The sequence below is a fragment of the Triticum aestivum genome, chromosome 5B, assembly GCF_018294505.1.
Source record: "Triticum aestivum cultivar Chinese Spring chromosome 5B, IWGSC CS RefSeq v2.1, whole genome shotgun sequence".
NCBI classification, from domain to species: domain Eukaryota; kingdom Viridiplantae; phylum Streptophyta; class Magnoliopsida; order Poales; family Poaceae; genus Triticum; species Triticum aestivum.
The window spans coordinates 681,393,116-681,420,923 of record NC_057807.1 but is presented as its reverse complement, the minus strand read 5'-3'; the positions used below and the strand labels follow the sequence as shown (position 1 = coordinate 681,420,923).

General features: G+C 41.8%; 2 protein-coding genes across 2 annotated transcripts; one reads left to right on the top strand and one right to left on the bottom strand.

Annotated features, from left to right (window-relative positions):
- Window positions 1–38: 38 nt before the first annotated feature.
- Window positions 39–7,591, bottom strand: LOC123114172 (protein GLUTELIN PRECURSOR ACCUMULATION 3). Its single transcript, XM_044535555.1, has 16 exons — window positions 7,293–7,591; window positions 7,101–7,198; window positions 6,830–6,968; window positions 6,715–6,743; window positions 6,491–6,587; window positions 6,352–6,407; window positions 6,125–6,232; window positions 5,371–5,427; window positions 4,595–4,686; window positions 3,911–3,995; window positions 3,155–3,307; window positions 1,649–1,743; window positions 1,343–1,525; window positions 1,155–1,258; window positions 542–611; window positions 39–436 (listed from the first exon to the last, which is right to left on the bottom strand). The coding sequence occupies exons 1-16, from the start codon at window positions 7,376–7,378 to the stop codon at window positions 377–379; spliced, it is 1,512 nt and encodes a 503-aa protein (XP_044391490.1). The 5' UTR covers window positions 7,379–7,591; the 3' UTR covers window positions 39–376.
- Window positions 7,592–9,732: 2,141 nt separating this feature from the next.
- LOC123114171 (acyl-CoA-binding domain-containing protein 6) lies at window positions 9,733–16,844 on the top strand. The gene is made up of 17 exons (XM_044535554.1): window positions 9,733–10,284; window positions 10,381–10,451; window positions 10,719–10,782; window positions 10,863–10,937; window positions 11,090–11,296; window positions 11,415–11,492; window positions 11,910–12,020; window positions 12,102–12,168; window positions 12,278–12,339; window positions 13,161–13,300; window positions 13,784–13,910; window positions 13,990–14,104; window positions 15,230–15,318; window positions 15,396–15,479; window positions 15,561–15,713; window positions 15,961–16,116; window positions 16,341–16,844. Exons 1-17 carry the CDS (start codon window positions 10,138–10,140, stop codon window positions 16,602–16,604), a joined length of 2,010 nt encoding a protein of 669 aa, XP_044391489.1. The 5' UTR covers window positions 9,733–10,137; the 3' UTR covers window positions 16,605–16,844.
- Window positions 16,845–27,808: the final 10,964 nt, after the last annotated feature.

Genomic DNA, 27,808 nt, shown 5'->3' with positions numbered 1-27,808 from the left:
TCTTCTGTCCAACAACGTGACAAGCATGTGATCGCATATGTTAAAATGATTGCGGATGAGAATTAATTTGCTCCTTAGCTCCATGGAGCTCTTTAGTCTGAAATTTTTTAAATTACATTTGTACATCCAACAAAATACAAGAAGATTCTAGCTTGTACATCAAAATACAACCATTATAGATCATGACATTTTGCTTTTCTATGCATTTCCCAAATACAACATTTCCTCGTCAATTTTGCTCATCAATGATCTGTTTGCTTGCCTGGGGCCTAGGCGGCTGGGCCGTCGTCCTTCTCGCCCTGCACATCGGAAACCACAGAAGCAGAGAACCGATGGTAGAAGCACCTACCAGGCAAAATAGTTGTGTGGCCCTCTCTCAGGTGGAAAGCAGAGTTCTATACTCGCCGAGCAAGATGGGGATGTCATCCATGCGCAACTGAAGTGTATAAGAAATACAAAGCACTGGGTAAGTAGGGGAAACTGGTAAATGAGCGTGCATCGGACAATGAGGAGTAGATGGTCGCCCGTGGAGCTCATATACCTGCGAGGCATTTTTCAAATGGAAGAGGCGGCGATCTTCCCTTTCAAGGAATGTCGGGGATGGGTTTTCCCTGCATCCATTTAGTGATGGGAATGAAGACATAGTCAATGCGAAACACTCATGGCAGGACTTTAACAATTATCAGTTACTGTGCTATCGTTTCTTCAGGCATTCTGACCATGGCTGGGTTACCTGTACAACCGTACTCAATATTTATTTAGCCAGCAAGTCCACTAGTCTGACTGAGAAAAAAAGGCATATTCTACTCTCGATTATTTTCCGTTTTTCCTTTTCAATTAAGTATAAATGACATGAAAACATGCCTTTAGTTATATGATAAAACACATAATCCACGTGATGATCTGGCAACATTTTGTTTTGCATAATTCCAGATCACTGTTTGTGCAAAAGACAACAAAATGGATGAATGGATTAATATCTAGCAGTTGAAATTATTATCATGACAAGAAGAGAATAATAATAGACCGGAGATGAAACTTTCTGCGAAGTCGTGTCATTGTTCCACCATACTGTTTCTTGATTTTATGGAAAACTGAATGCTTAAAATGTGTAAATAATAATGCAGAGGGGGAATGGAGGAATGAAACCATACACAAAGCGGCGGATAATGAGACGTTGATAGTCCCTCAGCAGAGGGCCTAGCTCCTGGAGCTGTATTGAGCTGGATGGAGAACTTCTCCAATGATCACGAAGTGCCTGTACATCATATACAATAATGTACCATTTCCTTGGAAGCCAACACAATTTCAAATGATCGCAGAAAAGGAAAGATATCAGCACCTGAATACATGCAAGCTGGTCGGTGGTAGGAAGTGATTCACCAATGAGCCTGGATGATAATTCCACTAGTTCTTTATCGTTGATTTCGTCAACAAAACTTGCTGAAGGTTCTACAGAAAGTGGAATCCCCAATTGTTTGGCCAACTCCAACATCGGAGATTCCCCAGATTGTGATTCTGATTCCTGCAATAATCATATTCTTTAGTGATTGCAAGGTTCTAAATTCTAATGCCATAAAAAAGCGACATTGGTTCTCATTTTACTCCCCACAAAGATCTTCTGAACTTCAGGTGTATGGAAACATACCTTCAATGCAGACTGTTGGGCATCACCAGTCACAGTGCTATGGTTGCTGTCTGAACCAACATCAGGAACCAAGTCCCGCTTGGCAATAGGATCATCTGAACGTCAATCGGGCAGAGATTATAGAAGCAGAGATTATCTTCCATTAAGCATTACTGAGTGTAGAACTGTAGATCAGAAGAGTTTACAGCAAAGGAAAATATCTAGCTAGTGTCTGGCTACAATCAGAAAAGGAAACAGATGCAAACATGAACAATAACCATAAGCTCTAGCAATTTCCAACACCTCTAGTTATAAGTAGCAAATAATATCACTAACTGAACTGGGTCAGATGAATTCCTTTTCCTTGGCAGTTTTGTAAACCAACAAAATTCTTCTCACCATTCACTAGTCATTACTGGAGAATGTGTGGACGCTAAGGGTCAATCGGGTATTGATTGGCAGAATATGACTCAACACTAACAGCTCTACATATTTAATCGTTTTCTTATAAATTAGCGCTGACACATGTAAGAACTCAAGTATCTAAGCATGATTGGCGGGACACAACCAACCATATCCCCACAAAACCCTCTAAGCGTCTTATTCCAAGTTCGTTTCATGTTTAAATGTATCATTTCTTGAAGTTTCGAGGACCAATATCTTTATTGGTTCATCGTGTGCATCATCAGATGCAGATGCCGGGGGAGAAATCTCTTCCATTATCTAAAACAATTTGGTTTGCCTGTGTGAAGTGTGCAGCACATTGGCTGCTTATACAAGTACCAACCCAAGTTATGTTCATCTTCCATCCCTAAGGGTTAATACAATTCACTGGTCCTGTAGATTTAACTCATTGTGCCATAGCCAGCTTAATTTAACCATATTACTGTGTTAATCAGTAACTACTCCCTCCGTTCCTAAATATTTGTCTTTTCAGAGATTTCAAATGGACTACCACATACGGATGTATATAGACATATTTTAGAGTGTAAATTCACTCATTTTGCTCCGTAGTAGTCACTTGTTGAAATCTCTAGAAAGACAAATATTTAGGAACGGAGTAGTACATATAGTCAGGGCATTATCTTAGCAAGTATAAACATTATGGTTCTTTGTAGGTAACACTATCCACCAAATGCCCCTATTGATTACTTATTTATACGATGCTACAGAGATGGGTATGTACGCCGTTAGTAGGGGAAACATATGTCACTTCTTGAAATACTCTACCAATATGCTAACTGATAAACTTCCGCAATTCTGCTTAAAGACAATAAATTAATTTATTCTTAGTTATCTGTGCATACAGCTTAAAACAACACCTATATGATACTGATGGAGTAGAAAATATGGCATCTATTGGGTGTAATAACTAGATTATAGGTCAAACCACAGGCCAACATATGATACATTATATTGCTTCTAAAAGCTTTTACAGTTTGCTGTTTACACAATACAAACTAAAACTTCAACTCTCGAAGATATCAATAGATATTCTCTTTTTTCTCAGATGTGATATTAATATACCTTCAGGAACAAGCCACCACAAATCGCCAAATGTATTCTTTCCATCAAAGCCGCCAAATAAAAGAAACCGAGGCCCTATGCAAGTCATAGAATGATATGCCCGAGGAGGGGGTGGCTCATTACTTGTTGGTAAGCGCTTCCATTGAACAGAGACTGGGAGACCAAAGTATTAGTCAGCAAAAATAGATACAATGCCGAAAATTCATATGCGATGCTGGTTGCTCCAACAAAAGAACAGTAATTAAAGGAAGACAAATCAAAGCAAGAACAGTAAACAAAATGGTCAAGATGTTTGTTAACACGTACAAAGTTCTAGTCGTAAGAAACAGGCCAATCCGTCTGAGATGACATTTTGGATGTTATAGATTTTACATATATCATTACCTACACCTGTATGCACAAACACACGCAGATCTGGAGTGGACACATGCTGCATGTGCCACCCAGGACAGCATAGACATATGATGCACCTGTGCAGAATGAGTGGACGCATGGCATTTATCCTAGCTGTCTGTAGTGTTTCAGCAAATTCATAGTACTAAACAAGCTAGATAATTTTGGGTTTGGGCTAAGCTGGTTAATTATGGAATCACATTTTAAATTTAATTACCAGGACGCGGTATTTTGTTTCAGAGAACCATCTATGTCAATAATACGATAACAAGATTTGGTGTGTTCAGTTTATAACAAGATGCAAACTCATGCTCAATGTCCCCAAAGTGGATGTGCAGGAAAAATAATATCATTTGAGCTTACCCCTGTCTAAAATAACACATTCGTTGTAGTACACATCATATCTACTTAGCCAACCACCAGTTCCATGTCCACCAAATAGCAAGAGCTGACAGCAAGATCCAAGATATATATGTTGTTAGTAATATTCTTGCATAACCGAAACTGGACGAGAAAGTCTAAGATAAGCCCCCAAGAGGAAATTCTTTTCTGATACATTAATTCTAACTGTAAATTCTTTTCTGATACATTAAGAAAAGAATGATTTTATTATTATTTCTGGATCACTAAATAAACTTCCTATTATGTAACTAAAAACAAGGGAGCAAGGTTTTGGTAGCTAAGCCTTGTTTCACCAGACCAGAGCGAAGTTTAATCAAAGCTAATGCATATCCACAATCTCATACCTAAGTGGATACTAAATATTAACAATAATTTCCACAGAAGATAAAACAAGTTTATTAATTGTTTATCCGACAAAAGTACACCCGAGGGTCATTATATGCGCGTTCATAGGACATTAAGCTTCGCTGAATAGAAGCTTGGCATGATAGCAAACAACCCGATGATTAATAGGTACCCACAATTAATATTGAAGAATAATCAAGTAAATCAACCTTCCAAATATGTGATACACACAACAGAGAGATCAGCTATTAATACTTAGGCAGTTGGAGAAAAAAAACATCAAGGTTTCAGATTGCATACATAAGGTCCACCAGAAGTCACTGAATGACCACATCGTGCAGAGGGAGATTGTCCTGGCAGCTTTAATTGCGTCCATCCTGGTGTCTCATTATCTCCCAAAATCAACAATACCAGGTTCAGTAATAGCAAATTTACAAATATTGCAGTAATCGTCTAGCTTCGATTTGCAGTGAACCATTACTTAAATCAACCGAGAAACACAACTTCATACTAAAACGCAAACAACTGTGCGGTAATCACTGCAAAAGGACTAAATGAGAACAAACTCTGTATAAATAAGCATGTGAAGTATATATTAAAAAAAAGGTGAACCCCCACATCCCTCAGTGGAATAGGATAGCAAAATAATACCAATGAGCCATCTCAAACTCCATTTCCTTCAAAAAAGCAGGAGTGGACATACAAGACAAAGAAGATGTGAATACAATACACTGGATAGTGTCCTTAATATGTATATGTAAATATTATAAACACAGCTATGTAACCTCCACCGATCATGACACATATTTGCATAAAGAGTCCTGCTATACATATGACATGTTCCGTCCGATCCTTGTCCGACACACCAGATCAAACCAACCGTGGGGTGGAACCAAAGCAGCACACCACTGGATCTTGCATCCTACCCAGATCGGACCAGGAAATGTCGTACGTGCAATAGTTCCACTAACTGTCTAGACAAGAAGTTCTAAGTGCACTACGAGTTTTGTTCATGTACTGATGTACTCATCAATTAAGATCTTTAAAGCCTTTAAACAACAAATAGGAAGAGATACCTTCTTCAGTGATACCCTTTAAAGCCCAGAGATCACCCATTATCGGCCCAGTTCCACCTGTTGGAAGGAAGATATAAAGTAGTCAGGGGTAGGATTTTTTAGACCAAAAAATTATGCAACTCACTAAACATCTAAATTGTCAGTGCACTAAAAATTATACTCAGGAATAGTCTGATACCCAGCAGGAAGCCTACAAGCAAATCGAATTGCGCGGAACAGATATATAATGGCTCTAAAGGAACTAACAATTATTCAGGGAAAATATAAATAATCAATAAATAATCTGTAACACACATAGACTAACTAAATGACAATAAATTGTTGGTGCTGGGGAAAAGAGCCTAGCTCACTTGGGTGGGAGTGGATGTACAATCCCACCACCTGGTTCGAGTCCCCATGAACTCCAATTTGGCTTCCTATTTGTTATGTTTGTTGGGGCCTCCCTTAAAGTTTTCGTTAGAAAAAGGGGTTGATACTGGCACTGCTCTTAAAAATTTCAATGTTGGAAGTTATTCAAGTGCAGCAAAGCACTTTAGTTTCAATCATCTTTTATGTTTGGTGGCTATTTACAAAATAAATCAAAGTTCTACTTTCTAGTGTCAGCCAGCTTTTCAAGGTTGGACCAGGAAGGCATGAGAACTTGAGAAGTACTACTGGCTTGTTGCAACATATGAAATGAGACTTAGCCAGTCATCTAAGCTAACATGAGCTTTGACAGAGGCCAAGAAGAACCAAATTAAGGAATGGCAATTACCTCTGCCTCCAAATATAAGCAGCCTCTTCTCAATCATAGTGGCAGAATGTCCGCATCTTGGAGGTGGCGCTGATCCAGTAACTGCTAGTTCTGTCCACTCAAGTGACACTATCCAACAGAAAATACATAAAAGATTATAACAAAAGTAAAATAATGAATGATCAACTTATTCAACAAAATACATTCAATGCTCATCACAGCTTGAATAAAGGGAGCTGTGAGCTCACTTGTGTCCATGACATATACATCAGACAGCCACTTTTTGCCATCCCAACCACCATACCTGAACAAGGATGAACATCATCTTAATCACAGGTGATGAGACACGTATTGTCAGGCGGAACTTGTAGGGAACAAATCGCTTACATGACAATTTTTCTGTTTCCTATGGCTGATGCGGCAGCAAACTCCCGGGGAGACGGCAAATCGCCAAAGCCAGTCATCTCCGACCACTGCCAAATGTCTGAACATAAAAGAAGTACCGAGACATATTAAGAGTGCTTAGCGATCGCTGAATCCCTGGTACAATTCGAAACAAAACGAGCATAACAGGGGATTCTAGAAAGGGTCGACGGAACGGAGGGCTTTACCGGTGTCGAGCATCCAGAAGTCACCTAACCTGCGAGGCAGACACCGGAACCGTAAACAAGGGACAATGACAGGCTGCAAACTCTAATAGACAGAGGGCTGTGCGCAATGGCGAACCTCTTGCCCCCGGAGCGGCCGCCGAAGATAAACATGTTGCAGTCGATGACCACGGCGACGTGGAAGGCCCTCGGGCTGGGGCCTGGCTGCCCGTCCGGGCCGCTGCCGCTGCACTCCGGCGTGTACCATAGCCTGTTCTCTGCGACAAGGGGATCGGGCACGCGAGTTTAATTAGACAGTGGCAGAGCAGAGAGCCCGACATTCCCAATCGGGTGGAGCTGAGCTGCCGCGGGCAGCGCAGGCGAAGCGACCGGTGGGGGGCGGGATTTACCGACGTCGTAGACGGCGATGTCGGCGAGGAAGCGCTTGTCGGCGAACCCGCCGAAGACGACGACCTTGGACCCGCCGATGGCGACCGCCGTGTGCCCGCTGCGGGGATACGCGCCGGCTCAGTTTTCGGGCCGGAAAGGATCGGGGGAGCGAGAGATCGGCGGCGAAGGACGGCGGGGCGGGGATCGGTTACCTGCGAGGGGCGGGGGCTTGGCCGCCGAAGTCGGAGGGGACGGCCCTCGCCCAGTGCATCCGCGTCGGCTGCAGCTGCTGCATCATCCCTCCTCCTCCTCCTCCACCCCCGGGGGCGCGGTCGGCGGCCGTCGCGTCGCCGGAACGGGGGAGCAGCGGCGTGTAGACCCCTTTCGTTCCCCTTCTGACGGTGGGCCACTGTGCCCGGGCTGTGCCAGCTGACTTTTCACACCGCCACCTAGGAAGGACCCGCTGCTGACGTGGACAGCTACTCAAACCAAACTTCAAACCCAACCAAAATCTACATCTACAGTTGAGTGGCCGATTTTGAGTTGGTGGGGGGGGGGGGGGGGTTGTGGCCGATATATCGATAATTTTCATAAAATGTGCCAAAGGGGGAACAATATTGAAGTTGAAGGAAGAAGTGAATCCCGAACGCCACGGTGTGTGTGATTACCGTGTGATTCTTCAGATAGAGGGGATGATCAATCATAGGTTGTTTCTGCGGAGATTAAGGAGGCAAATTATGGAAGGCCTCTTTATTTCAAAGAATTATTATAACTTATAAGGGTGTTAGAAAATTCTACTTCATGCAATAGATTATGTCCATCTGATCTCGTTCTAGTTCTATGAAGAAATCTCACAATTTTCGTTCCGTAGACTACTATAAATGAAAGTTCACGACAAGGGTTTCCTCAAGTCTAACCTCGTGAAATGATGTAATCAAACGCGACATGAAATATGACAATGATGCTGCTAACATTCCGAAAAGGAAGGACGTGTGGTCCATGATTCACGGAAGCGCACAACTCAAATCGTCACACCTCTCAACCAAGAAAAATCTCGAATCATCCACCGTGTTTAATATGCCCGGTGTGAACAATTTGAACCCTAAAATGCTATCATGTCTGAATTAGTCGTTTGAAGTAATACAGTAATTTTCTCCCGCTGTTCATCTCATTTGAAGCTCTCTTTGACGTACGTAGGTGTTAGTTGGGATTTAAATTTTAAGCTTGCGCGAGCTATAGAGCTGAGTCACGGTTATTATAGCCACTACCAAGGTCTAGGCTCACTTCTCCAAGGTAAAGATCATTGTTTTACTTTTCCGGCGACTCTCCACCACCACGTCACTCGACCCATGTGTCACGCCCACGTGGGGCACCCCTTGTCTACCTCGGCGTAGCGTTAAAGGATCGACTGGTTAAGCAATACTTGTTACAAGCTCAGGTGTGTATGAAACATCATGATGACAAAACATGTGAGAACACAATTTTAAAAGGCAATCAAGTTTATATGAAGCTAAAGTCGTATGTGTGAAGTTCTGTAGCCTCGCGTGCTTGACACAAATTGATCTCCGTTTTCTAGGGCCTTTTCGTGTTCGAGCTCATTTTGGCCAAATCCCTTACATATCGGTCTGATTGAGGCTTTGTTCATCCATCCGTTTTTTCACGTCACGCAACTCCAAAGCTTTGAAACCGGGTGTGTTTGCCTCCCCATCTTCACCTTCACACTGATCCAATTTGCGATCCATGTGCAAATTCTCGACACTCGTCATGAAGTTAAAGCTAATCGGGTCATGGGACAAGTTTTGGTGTGTCGATCTAGTTTTCACACGGATTTCAAGGAGACCGTGAAGAATTGCAAGATTGGTTCCAATGTGACCCCGCTTGCGGACAATCCGAAACGCAAGGAGGAGGGAGTGTTAGCACCACTACTACTATTGGACCTAAAGCCCAAAAGTATCTCTACCCATCATCGAAGAGGGCCCAAGATCGTCGCAAAGAGAGACAGAAGAAGCAAACATAATCGCTGGTCCGGAGTGGGTGAACATGCTTGCGGCAACATAAGAAGCTCATGATCCAAGGAAAATCATCGTGCAGGATCGTTAACAAACTGGAAAAGGCAGTGACTACCTACCCCGCGCTCGCTCTCAACACTACCCATTTTGCACACTCATGGTTGTATGCAGACCTCATATCCTGAATCCTCCACGAGTGAACCGATGGAAGAACCAACAGAGAGCACCTAACATCTTCGACATAGGTGTTAGTTGGGGACTTCCGATTTTTAACTCACACAAGCTATAGTAGATCTTAGGCCTCTTTTGGTTCATAGGATATTGATATATATTTTTGCGAACGAATATGAATATTATAGGAATAGGAAAATTATAGGAAGAGAGATGCCATGTATGTCAAACCCTACAAGAAAAGAGATGCTATTTGATGCATAGGATGTGAACTTTTTCATTGAGTCAAGTCAGTATTTGTTCTTCTTTGAAACGTGGACGATTGATTAAAAAAAAGATTCATACCTACATAGTAGAAATATAAAATACATTCCCACAAACCAAAGAACTCCAAAGAAAATTTTCATTTGCTATTCTACAAAATTCCTGTAAACTCTTAGTATTTTTTTTACACGTGCTTGTAAGGTACTCCAGGTCCACTTTCTCCCTCCAACAGTGTTGCGTCCATCCCCAGCGCCAGCGAGCGAGCAAGCAACCCCGGCGACTCTGCACCACCACGTCACTCGACCAACGTGTCACGCCCACGTGGCTTCCCCCGTCCACCTCGGCGGCCGCGTTAAAGGAGTGTCGCGTCGCCCCGCCCCGCCCCGCCAACGAAGCGAGCGTCGGATCGCCGTCTCCCTCCAGATCTCCGGAGACCCCCTCCCCACTCCCCTCCCATCCCCCCGCTCCCATTCCCCCCACCCGGCGGCGAGTAAGCAGAGGCGGGGCCGCCCGCAGCGAACCCTAGCCGCCGCCCGCCCGCCTCCAGCCGCAGCCGGCGCCGGCGCGACGGTCGGCGGGAGATCTCGACGAGGGAGGGAGATCCAGCAGGGCCATGGCCAGCTCCGGCATCGCCTACCCCGACCGCTTCTACGCCGCCGCGGCATACGCCGGCTTCGGCGGCGCCGGCGCCCCCTCCGCCGCCGCCATCTCCCGCTTCCAGAACGACGTCGCCCTCCTCCTCTACGGCCTCCACCAGCAGGTGACGACCCAGGCCCGGCCCGCCGAAATGGCGGGGATCAGGGATCGGGAATTCGGTTTGGTGGCGACTGACCTCGTGGTTTTCGTTTCGGCGCAGGCGACGGTCGGGCCCTGCAACGTGCCCAAGCCCAGGGCGTGGAGCCCCGTGGGGCAGAGCAAATGGACGAGGTTGGTGACCCCCGGCTTCCATCGAGCTTACCACATGCCGCTGCAAAGGCCGCAACCCCTACCTAGATACAATTTTCCTATATATGCCGCAACTCCTCGCTAGTTTCGTAGTTTGGCATTTTGGAACAATTATCAATCCATAATACAGATAGATGGTAGAAAGCGCGAGACCGGCGACATGCCTAGTGAACACCAATTTAGCAATTGCCATGTGCGCGCGCGCTTGAATCGCTGCTGCTTGCTTAGTCATACCCTTTGTGTTTTCAGCTGGCATGGGCTTGGAAGCATGCCGTCCGCCGAGGCGATGCGTCTCTTTGTCAAAATACTGGAGGTATAGCGAGTTACGCGTTGCTCTTCAGTGTGTTGCGCCTGCGGTAGTGTTGTATTGACACATTGATGTTATGGTGGCAGGAGGAAGATCCTGGATGGTACTCTAGAATCCCCGAGTTCATCAACCCTCAGCCTGTAGTAGATATTGAAATGCATGTAAGTCACATCAGATAACGTACTTGGGTACATATATGATATATCCCAAGTATATATTTCTTCTCTGTTGTTTGTCTGAGTATTCAGAATCCACCTTATATCCTTGAACTTGTTGGTTTATTAAATAAATTATCTGTATTTCGTTTTACAAGAAACCAAAGGAAGAGCCGGACATCGTACCTTTGACAAATGGAACTGGAACATCATCAATTCCAGAACCAAAAACCATTTCTGAAAACGGAAGTTCAGTGGAGACACAAGACAAAGTTGTTATTCTGGAAGGTCTTAGTACTGTCAGTGCTCACGAGGAATGGACTGCATTGTCTGTTAGCGGCCAGCGGCCTAAACCCCGCTATGAGGTGAGCCATGTGTTCCCTTGCCTTTTTATTTTCAAACTTGTAGGGTTATTACCCTATCTTTTGTTTCTGTTTACTATATTTACTTTTGTAGCATTGATGTGAATTTTGGCTGCTGCAGCATGGAGCAACTGTTCTACAAGACAAAATGTATATATTTGGTGGAAACCACAATGGCCGTTATCTTAGTGACCTTCAGGTTTGTGAAGCTAACTGTGATAATGCAGCATGTCATATGTATGCGTTCTAATTTTTTGTTAGCTTGGACATGGAGGCATACGAACAAATTTTGTTGCATATTTGTCACCAAATCATCATCAACCAATTGTTTTTGTCTGTACACACTGCTCTCAGAATTAGTGATTCATTTTTATTCATAATTCCTAAGCTAAATGATCTTACATAAAATTCGTGCGGTGCTGAAGCATGCCCTGTAACAATTCCAGTCATCTTTGCTTCTTTATGCAAATAATCCTTATGCTCTTAGATTGTTATTATTGTTCAATTGAGTATGTTGTAACAATGCATGGGAACAACGATAGGTTTTTCTACAGAATTAAGTAACACCGACTCAATGCTTCTTGTTTTTCTTTGCCACAATTTGTGCCAACCGCAGGTTTTGGATCTGAAGAGTTTGACTTGGTCCAAGATTGATGCCAAATTGCAAGCTGGAACATCTGATTCAGCTAAAACAGCACAAGTCTCTCCATGTGCTGGCCATTCTTTGGTAAATTTTACACAAATATGTAATAGCTGCCGCTAATGAGTATCTTCCACCTGATGCTAATCCCCAATTACCACTTTGTAGATATCATGCGGTAACAAATTCTTCTCTGTTGCTGGGCATACAAAAGATCCATCTGACAGCATTACAGGTTTGCTAAAAGTCACTTTTCAGTCTGCATAGCGCTGTGATGTAATCATATCTAACATCTGTGAATATTTGTTGATGTTGTTACTATGTTTTTGGTGTTTTTATGCTAGTGAAGGAATTTGATCCACATACTTGTACCTGGTCGATTGTCAAGACTTACGGAAAACCACCGGTAATAATTTTTTTCAACCCATAGATCTCTCTTATCCTATTATATCAGTTATAATTGGAATGACATATTTGTTTATTGTTTCACTGTCCTTTGATAAGCATGTCTTAATGGTTTCTTCAATTGGCATATACCTTATTTTATCCGAGAGTTTACTTTAGTTTAACACAGTATGCTGTGCCTTAAGTAAGGGCTAACACACTATTATATGTGGTATAGTTAAGGTTCAAGAATGGTGAGTTATGTGCAGTTCTAATTTTCTCTGGCAACTATGAACTTGGGTTGATCATTATAATAGCCTTCAGCTCATGTTCTTTTAACTTTGTGGCCAAGTCCAGAGAAGTCTTCGATTCGTTCAAGCTGAATACTTGCAATCTGCAACATAGTCCAAAGAGCATGCTCTCAGCTTTGGAATTATGGAACATATTGCATATAGTTGCATAGATGTATACAATTGTTGGGGGTGACCAATTCATTCGTAGCTTATGCGGTAGTTTTTGTTCAGTGTTAGCGTACCAGTATCAAACTTGAGGCCATCTTTTACATCATCAAAATATATGAATCATGTTTACAAGAAATATTTTGACTCGGTCCATTTATGATACTAAGTGAGGGCATTTTATATTTTGCACCAAAATCCAGAGTATAATACTAAGTTCATGGCCATGTCTAGTTTTATTGTTGCAATAATTCTCCGGTGCTTGCTGAGATGACACAAACACCCTTAACCTTAAGTGAATGAATGATACAAAATCTTGCTAAATACTAAATTGGCTAATTAGTTATTTAAACTATATTACTTATGCGGATTTCATCTGCTGCAGGTTTCTCGTGGAGGTCAGTCAGTGACTCTTGTTGGAACAACTCTAGTCGTGTTCGGTGGCGAAGATGCAAAGCGATGTCTTTTGAATGATTTGCACATTCTTGATCTTGAAACCATGACATGGGATGATGTGGATGCAATGTGAGTACTGGAATCTCTATAGATCTCTCATGCATAATCTTTGTGATATGTACTGTTCATTTGGTGACATTGTTAGCTTCATCGTATCTGAACTACTGTTAAGTGCTACTAAAATTTAGTTGGAACACGTAGGTCCTTGTGTGCATTTGTTGCCTTTCAAGTTATTTTATTATGATTGAAGCTTCTTTTCCTAGTGAGATGCTCCATAAACTTAGCTTAAAAGCTGTTCAAGTAGATTACTCTTCATGTTAAATAGTTCTGAACTGAAGCGCTTAGTTGGATTATTACTGGTTTACTACTTATTTTTTCTCAATTAGATGGGACTGATAGAAGTACTAAATTGATTGAAAGAGACAAATGAAATGAAAGGGAAAAACAGAGAAGGCATATTGGATGTGAAATTTGAATCTTGTTCTGGACATCGAACTTGATATTACTGTATGTCTGGATTCAATGTATTCTAATGTTTGCTTTATGTTTTAGAGGCACCCCTCCTGCTCCTAGATCAGACCATGTTGCTGCTTGCCACGCTGACCGCTATCTTCTAATTTTTGGCGGCGGATCTCATGCGACATGTTTTAATGACCTACATGTCCTTGATTTGCAGACGGTAAGAACAAATTTCTTGCTGGGACTCTGAAGATTAATTCATTGCCTGTGATTGTTAAGTTCTAATGTTAGAATCGCAGATGGAATGGTCAAGACCCAAACAGCAGGGCCCGATTCCAAGCCCACGAGCTGGTCACGCAGGTGCAACTGTTGGAGAGAATTGGTACATTGTTGGTGGTGGCAATAACAAAAGCGGTAGGTTTTTAAGTGTCTGATCTTATGTACATTCCGGTTCTTCTCGTACGATATTAGAAAAACCCTAGATTGCCTCAATAGGGATACGCGTATCAGTATTGGGGTGATACAGATACGTAAATACGTCATTTCTGAAAAGCGCCAATACGAGGATACGTTAGACTATTGTTGAAAACAATATAAAAATATGTTAACAATTAAACATCAAGCCATTTACCATATATTTAGTCAGTGCAGTCCATTAGCTTCTGTCTTCTTATCCATGATTCCAACAAAAGCAAGAACCAACAGATACGCTAGTTGCTGGAAGTATCGGTGTTTTCTTGGATAAATCTTTATGGCTTTCAGTCTATATTTGTATGTTCATATTACTAGTAGATTTTTACTTCCTGAGATAATTTCCCCAGTTTAATTTGTTAAGTGCTAATTGGAGGTGCTGCAAGAGTTATGGGAGGCACAGTTTCCTTAAACATTCCCTGCATATAGAACCAAAACAATTCCTTATGCACCCCAAAACTAACTCAGCAGTTGAATATGCTGAATTTAGGTATTGGCTTGCAACTTGGAGCATGATTGGTTTGCTGCCAATATTTGGCTAGCCAAATGTTGGCATTGCCAAATATTGGCAATACCACAACTTCCTAAATATTGGCAACTTTATGTGAGATAGGCAAGACAACTTGGTAACCAACCAATCAGTAGGCCAAATTTTGGCACCAAACCAATTATGCTCTTGGTCCCTCACTTACGAGATGGTTTCTCACATTATGTTGAGAAATCACGATGTCACATAACCTCGGAAAGTATTCTGCAAAATCTCATTCAAATCCACAAAACATTTGTTCAAAAAAAAATCCACAAAACAATGGCTCAAGCACTTGCCGTCTTGAAAATGCAAATTGTATTGTCTTATTATTTTCCTTTAAGAGGATTAAGATAACACACATCTTTGTTAATGCTATGGAATTGTGATGAGTAGCCATTGTATCACTCATCTTTGTTAACATCTGGTTCTTGTCAAGTCAATACTTCTGTTGCAGTTAGGCAGCGTTTTCGGGCCGTCAATTTTAAGTTTACCTTTAGTTTATGTTTGCATTTAGTGATCTCATGCATTTGTCCTTGCAGGTGTCTCCGAAACACTCGTGCTTAACATGTCAACTCTGGCATGGTCGGTTGTTAGCACTGTAGAAGGACGTGTTCCTCTTGCCAGTGAGGTATTCCTCTTGAACAATTTGTTAATGTTGAAATGATTTTCTTTTGGTTGGTAACATTTACATCCTATTATTTTTAGGGCATGACTTTATTGTACAGCAATTATAGTGGAGAAGATTATCTCATTTCTTTTGGAGGATACAATGGACGGTATAGCAATGAGGTAACTGGCATTTTATTAATCATCTATATGCCTGGAAATCGCTTTCAAAATTTCAATCTTTTGTTTTCCTCTGCTGGACAGGTGTATGCTCTTAAACTTAGTGTAAAGTTAGATTTGCAGTCGAGCACAAAGGACCAACCCACCTCAGATAGTACGTCTAGGGTGCTGGAACCTGAGGTTGAAATTTCTCAAGATGGGAAGATACGGGAGATTGCCATGGACAATGCTGATTCGGTAATGTTTCTCTCTAATATCTGGAACTACCTGGAGGTGCCTATTTTGACCTAACTTGAATACAGCAGAAAGCATTCGTTGAATCTGGGTTACTGTAGAAATGCCGTTTGTACAAATTTAAACTAGAGGGTGCAGTTTTTTTTTTTTGGGTACATATGCACATTCAACATTATTTGATACAACTTTCTGTCATTTGGAAGATGTACTTGAAACTGACTATACGTCATTGTGTTGTGCTGTGTTTCAGAAAAACAGAAATGATGAAGCAAATGAACAACTTTTGGCAGCCCTTAAAGCTGAGAAAGACGAACTAGAGGCAACGCTTAACAGGGAAGGACTGCAAACTGTACAGCTTAAAGAAGAGATAACTGAAGCAGAGGCCAGAAATGCTGAGCTGACAAAGGCGAGTCTTTGTTTTCTATCTTCCAGTTGCTCAATTTCTGCCCCTACGTACGGCATAGTTAGTTTGTCTGTCCTTTCGTCCTGCACATACAGTCTTTGAATCAATCAAGCTATGAGTTTTAGTTTGTATATTATGCACGGTAAATAAGAGAAGTCTAAACCAGTAAACCACTTGCACTGTGTGGATCCTTATTTTTGCGTATCTATGTATGTAAAACCGTGTAGGAACTTCAAGCAGTCCGTGGGCAACTTGCCGCTGAGCAGTCGAGATGTTTTAAACTGGAGGTGGACGTGGCGGAGCTGCGGCAAAAGCTCCAGAGTCTGGATGCGCTGGAGAGGGAGGTGGAGCTCCTTCGAAGGCAGAAGGCGGCTTCCGAGCAGGAGCAGGCGGCGCTGGACGCCAAGCAGAAGAAGCAAGCTGGCTCGGGCGGCGTGTGGGGCTGGCTTGTCGGAACCCCTCCAGACGATGATGATTCCGAGTCGTCGTGATAGGGCAGGCAGATTCGTTCATTCATGCTTCTTTCTCCTTCTTTACCCCCATACATATATATACTATATATATACACAGGCAGCGATCAGTTGGTATACTTGCTTGTACTCTACATTAATTCTATTCTAGAAACAAACGTAGTACTACTACTTGCCATTCGATGATTTGTCCGCCCGGCAATTTCTTCTTCTCCATTTCATTTGAGGACGAAGCAATAATCTATGTGTGTGTTTCCTTGCGATGATTGAGCATTAGTTATCTTGTAAATACGCAACTCCATTTGAATGTTTGTGTTTCCGTACAAAATTCTCACTGGTCCGCTCTTATCATCAGGGTCCTCACATTGAAGTTGCCGTGTTTTTTTTTTCACTTATTCTTTTACTTGAATTGTTAACTTTCTCTTGGACTACATATACATGTCCATGGCCAGAGTGACCACGAGCGAATGGAGTATGATTCTTTTCAGGCAATTTGGAACTCTGCTTCAATAACGGTGCCCTTGAATATGCACCATCAAGTAGGATAGCTCGTAGTTATGCTGGATTTGTAAGTAGGAATGACTTGCTAAGCCTCCTAATGTTCAAATCGTGCTACTCTCACAGGAAAATCTACTCCGCCATACATAAGTAGGAGTAGGTTTTATGTTGATATAATTTCACATTACACATGGTTGAAATATACTCCTCCATACCAAAATATAAGATGTTTTTTTTAAGGAACACAAAGTGTTCCATTAACAATGCAAGCTGGACTCACCAGCGACAAGTTTTTTTTTTACATCGCTAGGAAACAGATCAAGCCAAATTTGATAGCTTCTCCACTCCATACATACACCATGAGCAGCCAAACAGTGTGTAGAAATATTACAAGCCCGTGAGCAGGTTTCTACTGAGCTGATTGCATCACTGTTCTTGTCTCTTTAAACAACATGCCTAGGCTCGAGTAGTTGTACAAGTCGCTTGTTATTGCCTGCCTCAGAACAACTGCATAGTCGCTAATTTGGCACCCCATGCTTGACGCATCGTTCACAACATAGAGCATGCCCAGAGCTTCAACTTGTAGCGGTTCAGCAACATTTTCCAAATTCCCTGCTTCTGCAGCTAGTGCGATTCCATGATCATTTTTTATGGTAAACTCCATCCTCCTTTGCAAACAGCCGAGTTAGATCGCCCATCTCAACGACAGATATTGGCAGTTCAACATTGAAATTGTTCTATGATATATCAAGTTCCTTCAAACTTTTGAGATTAGGGTCTGAAACTTAGGTAATTAATTTCTTCTGCTTAACCCTAGAACAAATTGGATCGATTTTTGATAAATCGAATTTGATTAAGATATCAATTTCCGAGCTGTATAACATAGAATAGGGTATGCCCAGAGCTTCAACTTGTAGCGGTTCAACAACATTTTCCAAATTCCCTGCTCCTGCAGCTAGTGCAATTCCATGATCATTTTTATAGTAAAACCCCATCCTCCTTTGCAAACAGCCGAGTTAGATTGCCCATCTCACCGACAGATATTGGCAGTTCAGCATTGAAATTGCTCTATGATATATCAAGTTTCTTCAACCTTTTGAGATTAGGGTCTGAAACTTAGGTAATTAATTTCTTCTGCTTAACCCTAGAACAAATTGGATCGATTTTTGATAAATCGAATTCGATTAAGATAGCAATTTCCGAGCTATATAACATAGAATAGAGTATGCCCAGAGCTTCAACTTGTAGCGGTTCAACAACATTTTCCAAATTCCCCGCTCCTGCAGCTAGTGCAATTCCATGATCATTTTTATAGTAAAACCCCATCCTCCTTTGCAAACAGCCGAGTTAGATTGCCCATCTCACCGACAGATGTTGGCAGTTCAGCATTGAAATTGCTCTATGATATATCAAGTTTCTTCAAACTTTTGAGATTAGAGTCTGAAACTTAGGTAATTAATTTCTTCTACTTAACCCTAGAACAAATTGGATCGATTTTTGATAAATCAAATTCGATTAAGATAGCAATTTCCGAGTTGTATAACATAGCATAGAGTATGCCCAGAGCTTCAACTTGTAGCGGTTCAACAACATTTTCCAAATCCCCTGCTCCTGCAGCTAGTGCAATTCCATGATCATTTTTATAGTAAAACCCCATCCTACTTTACAAACAACCGAGTTAGATTGCCCATCTCACCGACAGATGTTGGCAGTTCAGCATTGAAATTGTTCTATGATATATCAAGTTTCGTCAAACTTTTGAGATTAGGGTCTGAAACCTAGGTAATTAATTTCTTCTGCTTAACCCTAGAACAAATTGGATCAATTTTTGATAAATCAAATTCGATTAAGATAGCAATTTCCGAGTTGTATAACATAGCATAGAGTATGCCCAGAGCTTCAACTTGTAGCGGTTCAACAACATTTTCCAAATTCCCTGCTCCTGCAGCTAGTGCAATTCCATGATCATTTTTATAGTAAAACCCCATCCTCCTTTACAAACAGCCGAGTTAGATTGCCCATCTCACCGACAGATGTTGGCAGTTCAACATTGAAATTGTTCTATGATATATCAAGTTTCTTAAAACTTTTGAGATTAGGGTCTGAAACTTAGGTAATTAATTTCTTCTGCTTAACCCTAGAACAAATTGGATCGATTTTTGATAAATCGAATTCGATTAAGATAGCAATTTCCGAGTTGTATAACATAGCATAGAGTATGCCCAGAGCTTCAACTTGTAGCGGTTCAACAAGATTTTCCAAATTCCCTGCTCCTGCAGCTAGTGCAATTCCATGATCGTTTTTATAGTAAAACCCATCCTCCTTTACAAACAGCCGAGTTAGATTGCCCATCTCACCGACAGATGTTGTCAGTTCAGCATTGAAATTGTTCTATGATATATCAAGTTTCTTCAAACTTTTGAGATTAGGGTCTGAAACTTAGGTAATTAATTTCTTCTGCTTAACCCTAGAACAAATTGGATCGATTTTTGATAAATCGAATTCGATTAAGATAGCAATTTCTGAGTTGTATAACATAGCATAGAGTCTGCCCAGAGCTTCAACTTGTAGCGGTTCAACAACATTTTCCAAATTCCCTGCTCCTGCAGCTAGTGCAATTCCATGATCATTTTTATGGTAAAACCCCATCCTCCTTTGCAAACAGCCGAGTTAGATTGCCCATCTCACCGACAGATGTTGGCAGTTCAGCATTGAAATTGTTCTATGATATATCAAGTTTCTTCAAACTTTTGAGATTAGGGTTTGAAACTTAGGTAATTAATTTCTTCTGCTTAACCCTAGAACAAATTGGATCGATTTTTGATAAATCGAATTCGATTAAGATAGCAATTTCCGAGCTATATAACATAGAATAGAGTATGCCCAGAGCTTCAACTTGTAGCGGTTGAACAACATTTTCCAAATTCCCTGCTCCTGCAGCTAGTGCAATTCCATGATCATTTTTATAGTAAAACCCCATCCTCCTTTGCAAACAGCCGAGTTAGATTTCCCATCTCACCGACAGATGTTGGCAGTTCAGCATTGAAATTGCTCTATGATATATCAAGTTTCTTCAAACTTTTGAGATTAGAGTCTGAAACTTAGGTAATTAATTTCTTCTGCTTAACCCTAGAACAAATTGGATCGATTTTTGATAAATCAAATTCGATTAAGATAGCAATTTCCGAGTTGTATAACATAGCATAGAGTATGCCCAGAGCTTCAACTTGTAGCGGTTCAACAACATTTTCCAAATCCCCTGCTCCTGCAGCTAGTGCAATTCCATGATCATTTTTATAGTAAAACCCCATCCTACTTTACAAACAGCCGAGTTAGATTGCCCATCTCACCGACAGATGTTGGCAGTTCAGCATTGAAATTGTTCTATGATATATCAAGTTTCGTCAAACTTTTGAGATTAGGGTCTGAAACTTAGGTAATTAATTTCTTCTGCTTAACCCTAGAACAAATTGGATCGATTTTTGATGAATCAAATTCGATTAAGATAGCAATTTCCGAGTTGTATAACATAGCATAGAGTATGCCCAGAGCTTCAACTTGTAGCGGTTCAACAACATTTTCCAAATTCCCTGCTCCTGCAGCTAGTGCAATTCCATGATCATTTTTATAGTAAAACCCCATCCTCCTTTACAAACAGCCGAGTTAGATTGCCCATCTCACCGACAGATGTTGGCAGTTCAACATTGAAATTGTTCTATGATATATCAAGTTTCTTAAAACTTTTGAGATTAGGGTCTGAAACTTAGGTAATTAATTTCTTCTGCTTAACCCTAGAACAAATTGGATCGATTTTTGATAAATCGAATTCGATTAAGATAGCAATTTCCGAGTTGTATAACATAGCATAGAGTATGCCTAGAGCTTCAACTTGTAGCGGTTCAACAAGATTTTCCAAATTCCCTGCTCCTACAGCTAGTGCAATTCCATGATCGTTTTTATAGTAAAACGCATCCTCCTTTACAAACAGCCGAGTTAGATTGCCCATCTCACCGACAGATGTTGTCAGTTCAGCATTGAAATTGTTCTATGATATATCAAGTTTCTTCAAACTTTTGAGATTAGGGTCTGAAACTTAGGTAATTAATTTCTTCTGCTTAACCCTAGAACAAATTGGATCGATTTTTGATAAATCGAATTCGATTAAGATAGCAATTTCTGAGTTGTATAACATAGCATAGAGTATGCCCAGAGCTTCAACTTGTAGCGGTTCAACAACATTTTCCAAATTCCCTGCTCCTGCAGCTAGTGCAATTCCATGATCATTTTTATAGTAAAACCCCATCCACCTTTACAAACAGCCGAGTTAGATTGCCCATCTCACCGACAGATGTTGGCAGTTCAGCATTGAAATTGTTCTATGATATATCAAGTTTCTTCAAACTTTTAAGATTAGGGTTTGAAACTTAGGTAATTAATTTCTTTTGCTTAACCCTAGAACAAATTGGATCGATTTTTGATAAATCGAATTCGATTAAGATAGCAATTTCCGAGTTCTATAACATAACATAGAGTATGCCCAGAGCTTCAACTTGTAGCGGTTCAACAACATTTTCCAAATTCCCTGCTCCCGCAGCTAGTGCAATTTCATGATCATTTTTATAGTAAAACCCCATCCTCCTTTGCAAACAGCCGAGTTAGATTGCCCATCTCACCAACAGATGCTGGCAGTTCAACATTGAAGTTGTTCTATGATATATCAAGTTCCTTCAAACTTTTGAGATTAGGGTTTAAAACTTAGGTAATTAATTTCTTCTGCTTAACCCAAGAACAAATTGGATCGATTTTGATAAATCGAATTCGGTTAGGATAGCAACTTTTAAGATGTATAACATAGCATAGAGTATGCCCAGTGCTTCAACTTGTAGCGATTCAGCAACATTTTCCAAATTCCCTGCTCCCACAGCTAGTGCAATTCCATGATCATTTTTTATAGTAAAACCCCATCCTCCTTTGCAAACAGCCGAGTTACATTGCCCATCTCACCGACAGATGTTGGCAGTTCAACATTGAAGTTGTTCTATGATATATCAAGTTCCTTCAAAATTTTGAGATTAGGGTTTGAAATTTAGGTAATTAATTTCTTCTGCTTAACCCAAGAACAAATTGGATCGATTTTTGATAAATCGAATTCGGTTAACATAGCAGTTTCTGAGCCGTATGAGGTATGAAACTTTGATCTAGTTGACTGCCTAAAGGCTCCATCAGTATTATTTTTAAAGACATCATTAGAGAATCTCTAGCAGACCCCGTATAAGTGGTCAAACCCGTAAAATAACCGTTTTTTGTAGTTCCAGTCAGAAAAACGAGCCCGAACAGACCCCTTAAAATCGTCTGACCCTTAAATTTTTTTAAGGGGCCCTGTAAACGCGAATGCGAAACCCTCATATATACAGTTTTGAGGGCAACTTTGCCAGGGCCTTGCATACCGATCAACATTGGCGGTTGAGGAATCTTTGCTCCCGCCAATGCCATGAAGCTCGCCCGATCGCCGCGGTCAAACGGAGTTAGCTAGCTAGCTCGATGCGCCGGCCGTTCGATCCGGCCGTCGCTCGCGCCGCTCCGGCAGCCCTGGCCTCCGCGCGCGCCACGGTCGCCCCAGCCTCCGCCCGCGCCGCGCTCGTCTCGCGTTTTCCCTCGTCCATCTGTCCGCCGGATTGACGCGAGGAAGAGGCCGACTAAAAAAAAGAGTTACCTCTGGGTATGTTCGGTATATTCGGAGAATATTCTTTTTTACGGGTTGATTATACAGGGTCTGAGTCTGTCCTCGCCCGCGTCGGCCTGCATATACCCTTTTTTGCGAACTGCAAAAGATTTATGCGGGTCGGGATTTTGCGGGGTCTGCTAGAGATGCTGTTAGGGGGGACATCAAACCTGGGTTGTCTAGGTGTGGGGATGGAGACTGGCAGGTAGGAGAGGGGGCGGATGAGGTGCGGAATCTTTCGGGTTTTATGCTGGTTTGGAACATGGAGTAGTAACCATTACGACTGTCGGGGAACGTAGTAATTTCAACAAAAATCCTACGCACGCGCAAGATTATGGTGATGCATAGCAACAAGAGGGGAGAGTGTTGTCCACGTACCCTCGTAGACCGAAAGCGGAAGCGTTAGCACAACGCGGTTGATGTAGTCGTACGTCTTCACGGCCCGACCAATCAAGCACCGAAAGCACGGCACCTCTGAGCTCTTGCACACGTTCAGCTCGATGACGTCCCTCGAACTCCGATCCAGCCGAGTGTCGAGGGAGAGTTCCGTCAGCACGACGACGTGGTGACGATGATGATGTTCTACCGACGCAGGGCTTCGCCTAAGCACCACTATAATATTATCGACGTGGAATATAGTGGAGGGGGGCACCGCACACGACTAATAGATCTCAAGGATCAATTGTTGTTGTATTTAGAGGTGCCCCCCTGCCCCCGTATATAAAGGAGCAAGGGGGGAGGGGGTGGCCGGCCAGGAGGGGGCGCGCCAGGAGGAGTCCTACTCCCACCGGGAGTAGGAGTCCCTCCTTTCCTTGTCCAAGTAGGAGAAGGGAAGGAAGGGAGTGAGGGGAGGAAGGAAAGGGGGGCGCCGCCGCCCCCCTTCTTGTCCTATTCGGACTAGATTGGGAGGGGGCGCGCGGCTTGCCCTGGCCACCCCTCCTCTTCTCCACTTTGGGCCCATGAGGCCCATTAACCCCCCGGGGGGTTCCGGTAACCCCCCGGTACTCCGGTATATATCCGATAACCCCCGGAACCATTCCGGTGTCCGAATATAGTCGTCCAATATATCAATCTTCATGTCTCGACCATTTCGAGACTCCTCATCATGTCCGTGATCACATCCGGGACTCCGAACTATCTTCGGTACATCAAAACACATGAACTCATAATATAACTGTCATCTAACTTTAAGCGTGCGGACCCTACGGGTTCGAGAACTATGTAGACATGACCGAGACACGTCTCCGGTCAATAACCAATAGCGGAACCTGGATGCTCTGGCTCCTACATATTCTACGAAGATCTTTATCGGTCAAACCGCATAACAACATACGTTGTTCCCTTTGTCATCGGTATGTTACTTGCCCGAGATTCGGTCGTCGGTATCTCAATACCTAGTTCAATCTCATTACCGGTAAGTCTCTTTACTCGTTATGTAATGCATCATTCCGTAACTAACTCATTAGCAACATTTCTTGCAAGGCTTATAGTGATGTGCATTACCGAGAGGGCCCAGAGATACCTCTCCGACAATCGGAGTGACAAAACTGAATCTCGAAATACGCCAACTCAACATGTACCTTTGGAGACACTTGTAGAGCTCCTTTATAATCACCCAGTTACGTTGTGACGTTTGGTAGCACACAAAGTGTTCCTCCGGTAAACGGGAGTTGCATAATCTCATAGTTGTAGGAACATGTATAAGTCATGAAGAAAGCAATAGCAACATACTAAACGATCAAGTGCTAAGCTAACGGAATGGGTCAAGTCAATCACATCATTTTCCTAATGATGTAATCCCGTTAATCAAATGACAACTCATGTCTATGGTTAGGAAACATAACCATCTTTGATTAACGAGCTAGTCAAGTAGAGGCATACTAGTGACATTATGTTTGTCTATGTATTCACACATGTATTATCTTTCCGGTTAATACAATTCTAGCATGAATAATAAACATTTATCATGATATAAGGAAATAAATAATAACTTTATTATTGCCTCTAGGGCATATTTCCTTCAGTCTCCCACTTGCACTAGAGTCAATAATCTAGATTACACAGTAATGATTCTAACACCCATGGAGCCTTGGTGTTGATCATGTTTTTCTCGTGGAAGAGGCTTAGTCAACGGGTCTGCAACATTCAGATCCATATGTATCTTGCAAATCTCTATGTCTCCCACCTGGACTTGGTCCCGGATGGAATTGAAGCGTCTCTTGATGTGCTTGGTCCTCTTGTGAAATCTGGATTCCTTTGCCAAGGCAATTGCACCAGTATTGTCACAGAAGATCTTCATTGGTCCCGATGCACTAGGTATGACACCTAGATCGGATATGAACTCCTTCATCCAGACTCCTTCATTTGCTGCTTCCGAAGCAGCTATGTACTCCGCTTCGCATGTAGATCCCGCCACGACGCTTTGTTTAGAACTGCACCAACTGACAGCTCCACCGTTCAATATAAACACGTATCCAGTTTGCGATTTAGAATCGTCCGGATCAGTGTCAAAGCTTGCATCGACGTAACCATTTACGACTAGCTCTTTGTCACCTCCATAAACGAGAAACATATCCTTAGTCCTTTTCAGGTATTTCAAGATATTCTTGACCGCTGTCCAGTGATCCACTCCTGGATTACTTTGGTACCTCCCTGCTAAACTTATTGCTAAGCATACACCAGGTCTGGTACACAGCATTGCATACATGATAGAGCCTATGGCTGAAGCATAGGGAACATCTTTCATTTTCTCTCTATCTTCTGCTGTGGTCGGGCATTGAGTCTGACTCAACTTCACACCTTGTAATACAGGCAAGAACCCTTTATTTGCTTGATCCATTTTGAACTTTTTCAAAACTTTATCAAGGTATGTGCTTTGTGAAAGTCCAATTAAGCGTCTTGATCTATCTTTATAGATATTAATGCCTAATATGTAAGCAGCTTCACCGAGGTCTTTCATTGAAAAACTTTTATTCAAGTATCCTTTTATGCTATCCATAAATTCTATATCATTTCCAATTAACAATATGTCGTCTACATATAATATCAGAAATGCTATAGACCTCCCACTCCCTTTCTTGTAAATACAAGATTCTCCAAAAGTCTGTATAAAATCATATGCTTTGATCACACTATCAAAGTATTTATTCCAACTCCGAGAGGCTTGCACCACTCCATAAATGGATCGCTGGAGCTTGCACACTTTGTTAGCACCTTCTGGATCGACAAAACCTTCAGGTTGTATCATATACAACTCTTCTTCTAGAAATCCATTCAGCAATGCAGTTTTGACATCCATTTGCCATATTTCATAATCATAAAATGCGGCAATTGCTAACATGATTCGAACAGACTTAAGCATCGCTACGGGTGAGAAAGTCTCATCGTAGTCAACCCCTTGAACTTGTCGAAAACCTTTCGCAACAAGTTGAGCTTTGTAGACAGTAACATTACCATCAGCGTTAGTCTTCTTCTTAAAGATCCATTTATTCTCGATGGCTTGCCGATCATCGGGTAAGTCAACCAAAGTCCATACTTTGTTCTCATACATGGATCCCATCTCAGATTTCATGGCCTCAAGCCATTTTGCAGAATCTGGGCTCATCATCGCTTCCTCATAGTTCGTAGGTTCGCCATGGTCAAGTAACATGACCTCCAGAATAGGATTACCATACCACTCTGGTGCGGATCTTACTCAGGTTGACCTACGAGATTCAGTAGTAACTTGATCTGATGTTTCATGATCATTATCATTAGCTTCCTCATTAATTGGTGTAGTTGTCACAGGAACCGGTTTCTGTGATGAACTACTTTCCAATAAGGGAGTAGGTACAGTTACCTCAGCAAGTTCTACTTTCCTCCCACTCACTTCTTTCGAGAGAAATTCCTTCTTTAGAAAGGATCCGAATTTAGCAACAAAAGTCTTGCCTTCAGATCTATGATAGAAGTTGTACCCAATAGTCTCTTTTGGGTATCCTATCAAGACACATTTTTCCGATTTGGGTTTGAGCTTATCTGGTTGAAGTTTCTTCACATAAGCATCGCAACCCCAAACTTAAAAAAACGACAACTTTGGTTTCTTGTCAAACCACAGTTCATAAGGCATTGTCTCAACGGATTTTGATGGTGCCCTATTTAACGTGAATGCGGTCGTCTCTAAAGCATAACCCCAAAACGATAGCAGTAAATCAGTAAGAGACATGATAGATCGCATCATATCTAGTAAAGTACGATTACGACGTTCACACACACCATTATGTTGTGGTGTTCCGGGTGGCGTGAGTTGCGAAATTATTCCGCATTGTTTCAAATGTAAACCAAACTCGTAACTCAAATATTCTCCTCCACGATCAGATCATAAAAACTTTATTTTCTTGTTACGATGATTTTCCACTTCACTCTGAAATAATTGGAACTTTTCAAATGTTTCAGACTTATGTTTCATTAAGTAGATATACCCATATCTTCTTAAATCATCTGTGAAGGTGAGAAAATAACGATACCCGCCGCGAGACTTAATGTTCATTGGACCACATACATCAGTATGTATGATTTCCAACAAATCTGTTGCTCGCTCCATAGTTCCGGAGAACGGCGTTTTAGTCATCTTGCCCATGAGGCACGTTTTGCAAGTACCAAGTGATTCATAATCAAGTGATTCCAGAAGTCTATCAGTATGGAGTTTCTTCATGCGCTTTACACCAATATGACCCAAACGGAAGTGCCACAAATAAGTTGCACTATCATTATCAACTCTGCATCTTTTGGCTTCAACATTATGAATATGTGTATCACTACTATCGAGATTTAATAAAAATAGACCACTCTTCAAGGGTGCATGACCATAAAAGATATTACTCATATAAATAGAACAACCATTATTCTCTGATTTAAATGAATAACCGTCTCGCATCAAACAAGATCCAGATATAATGTTCATGCTTAACGCTGGCACCAAATAACAATTATTTAGGTCTAAAACTAATCCCGAAGGTAGATGTAGAGG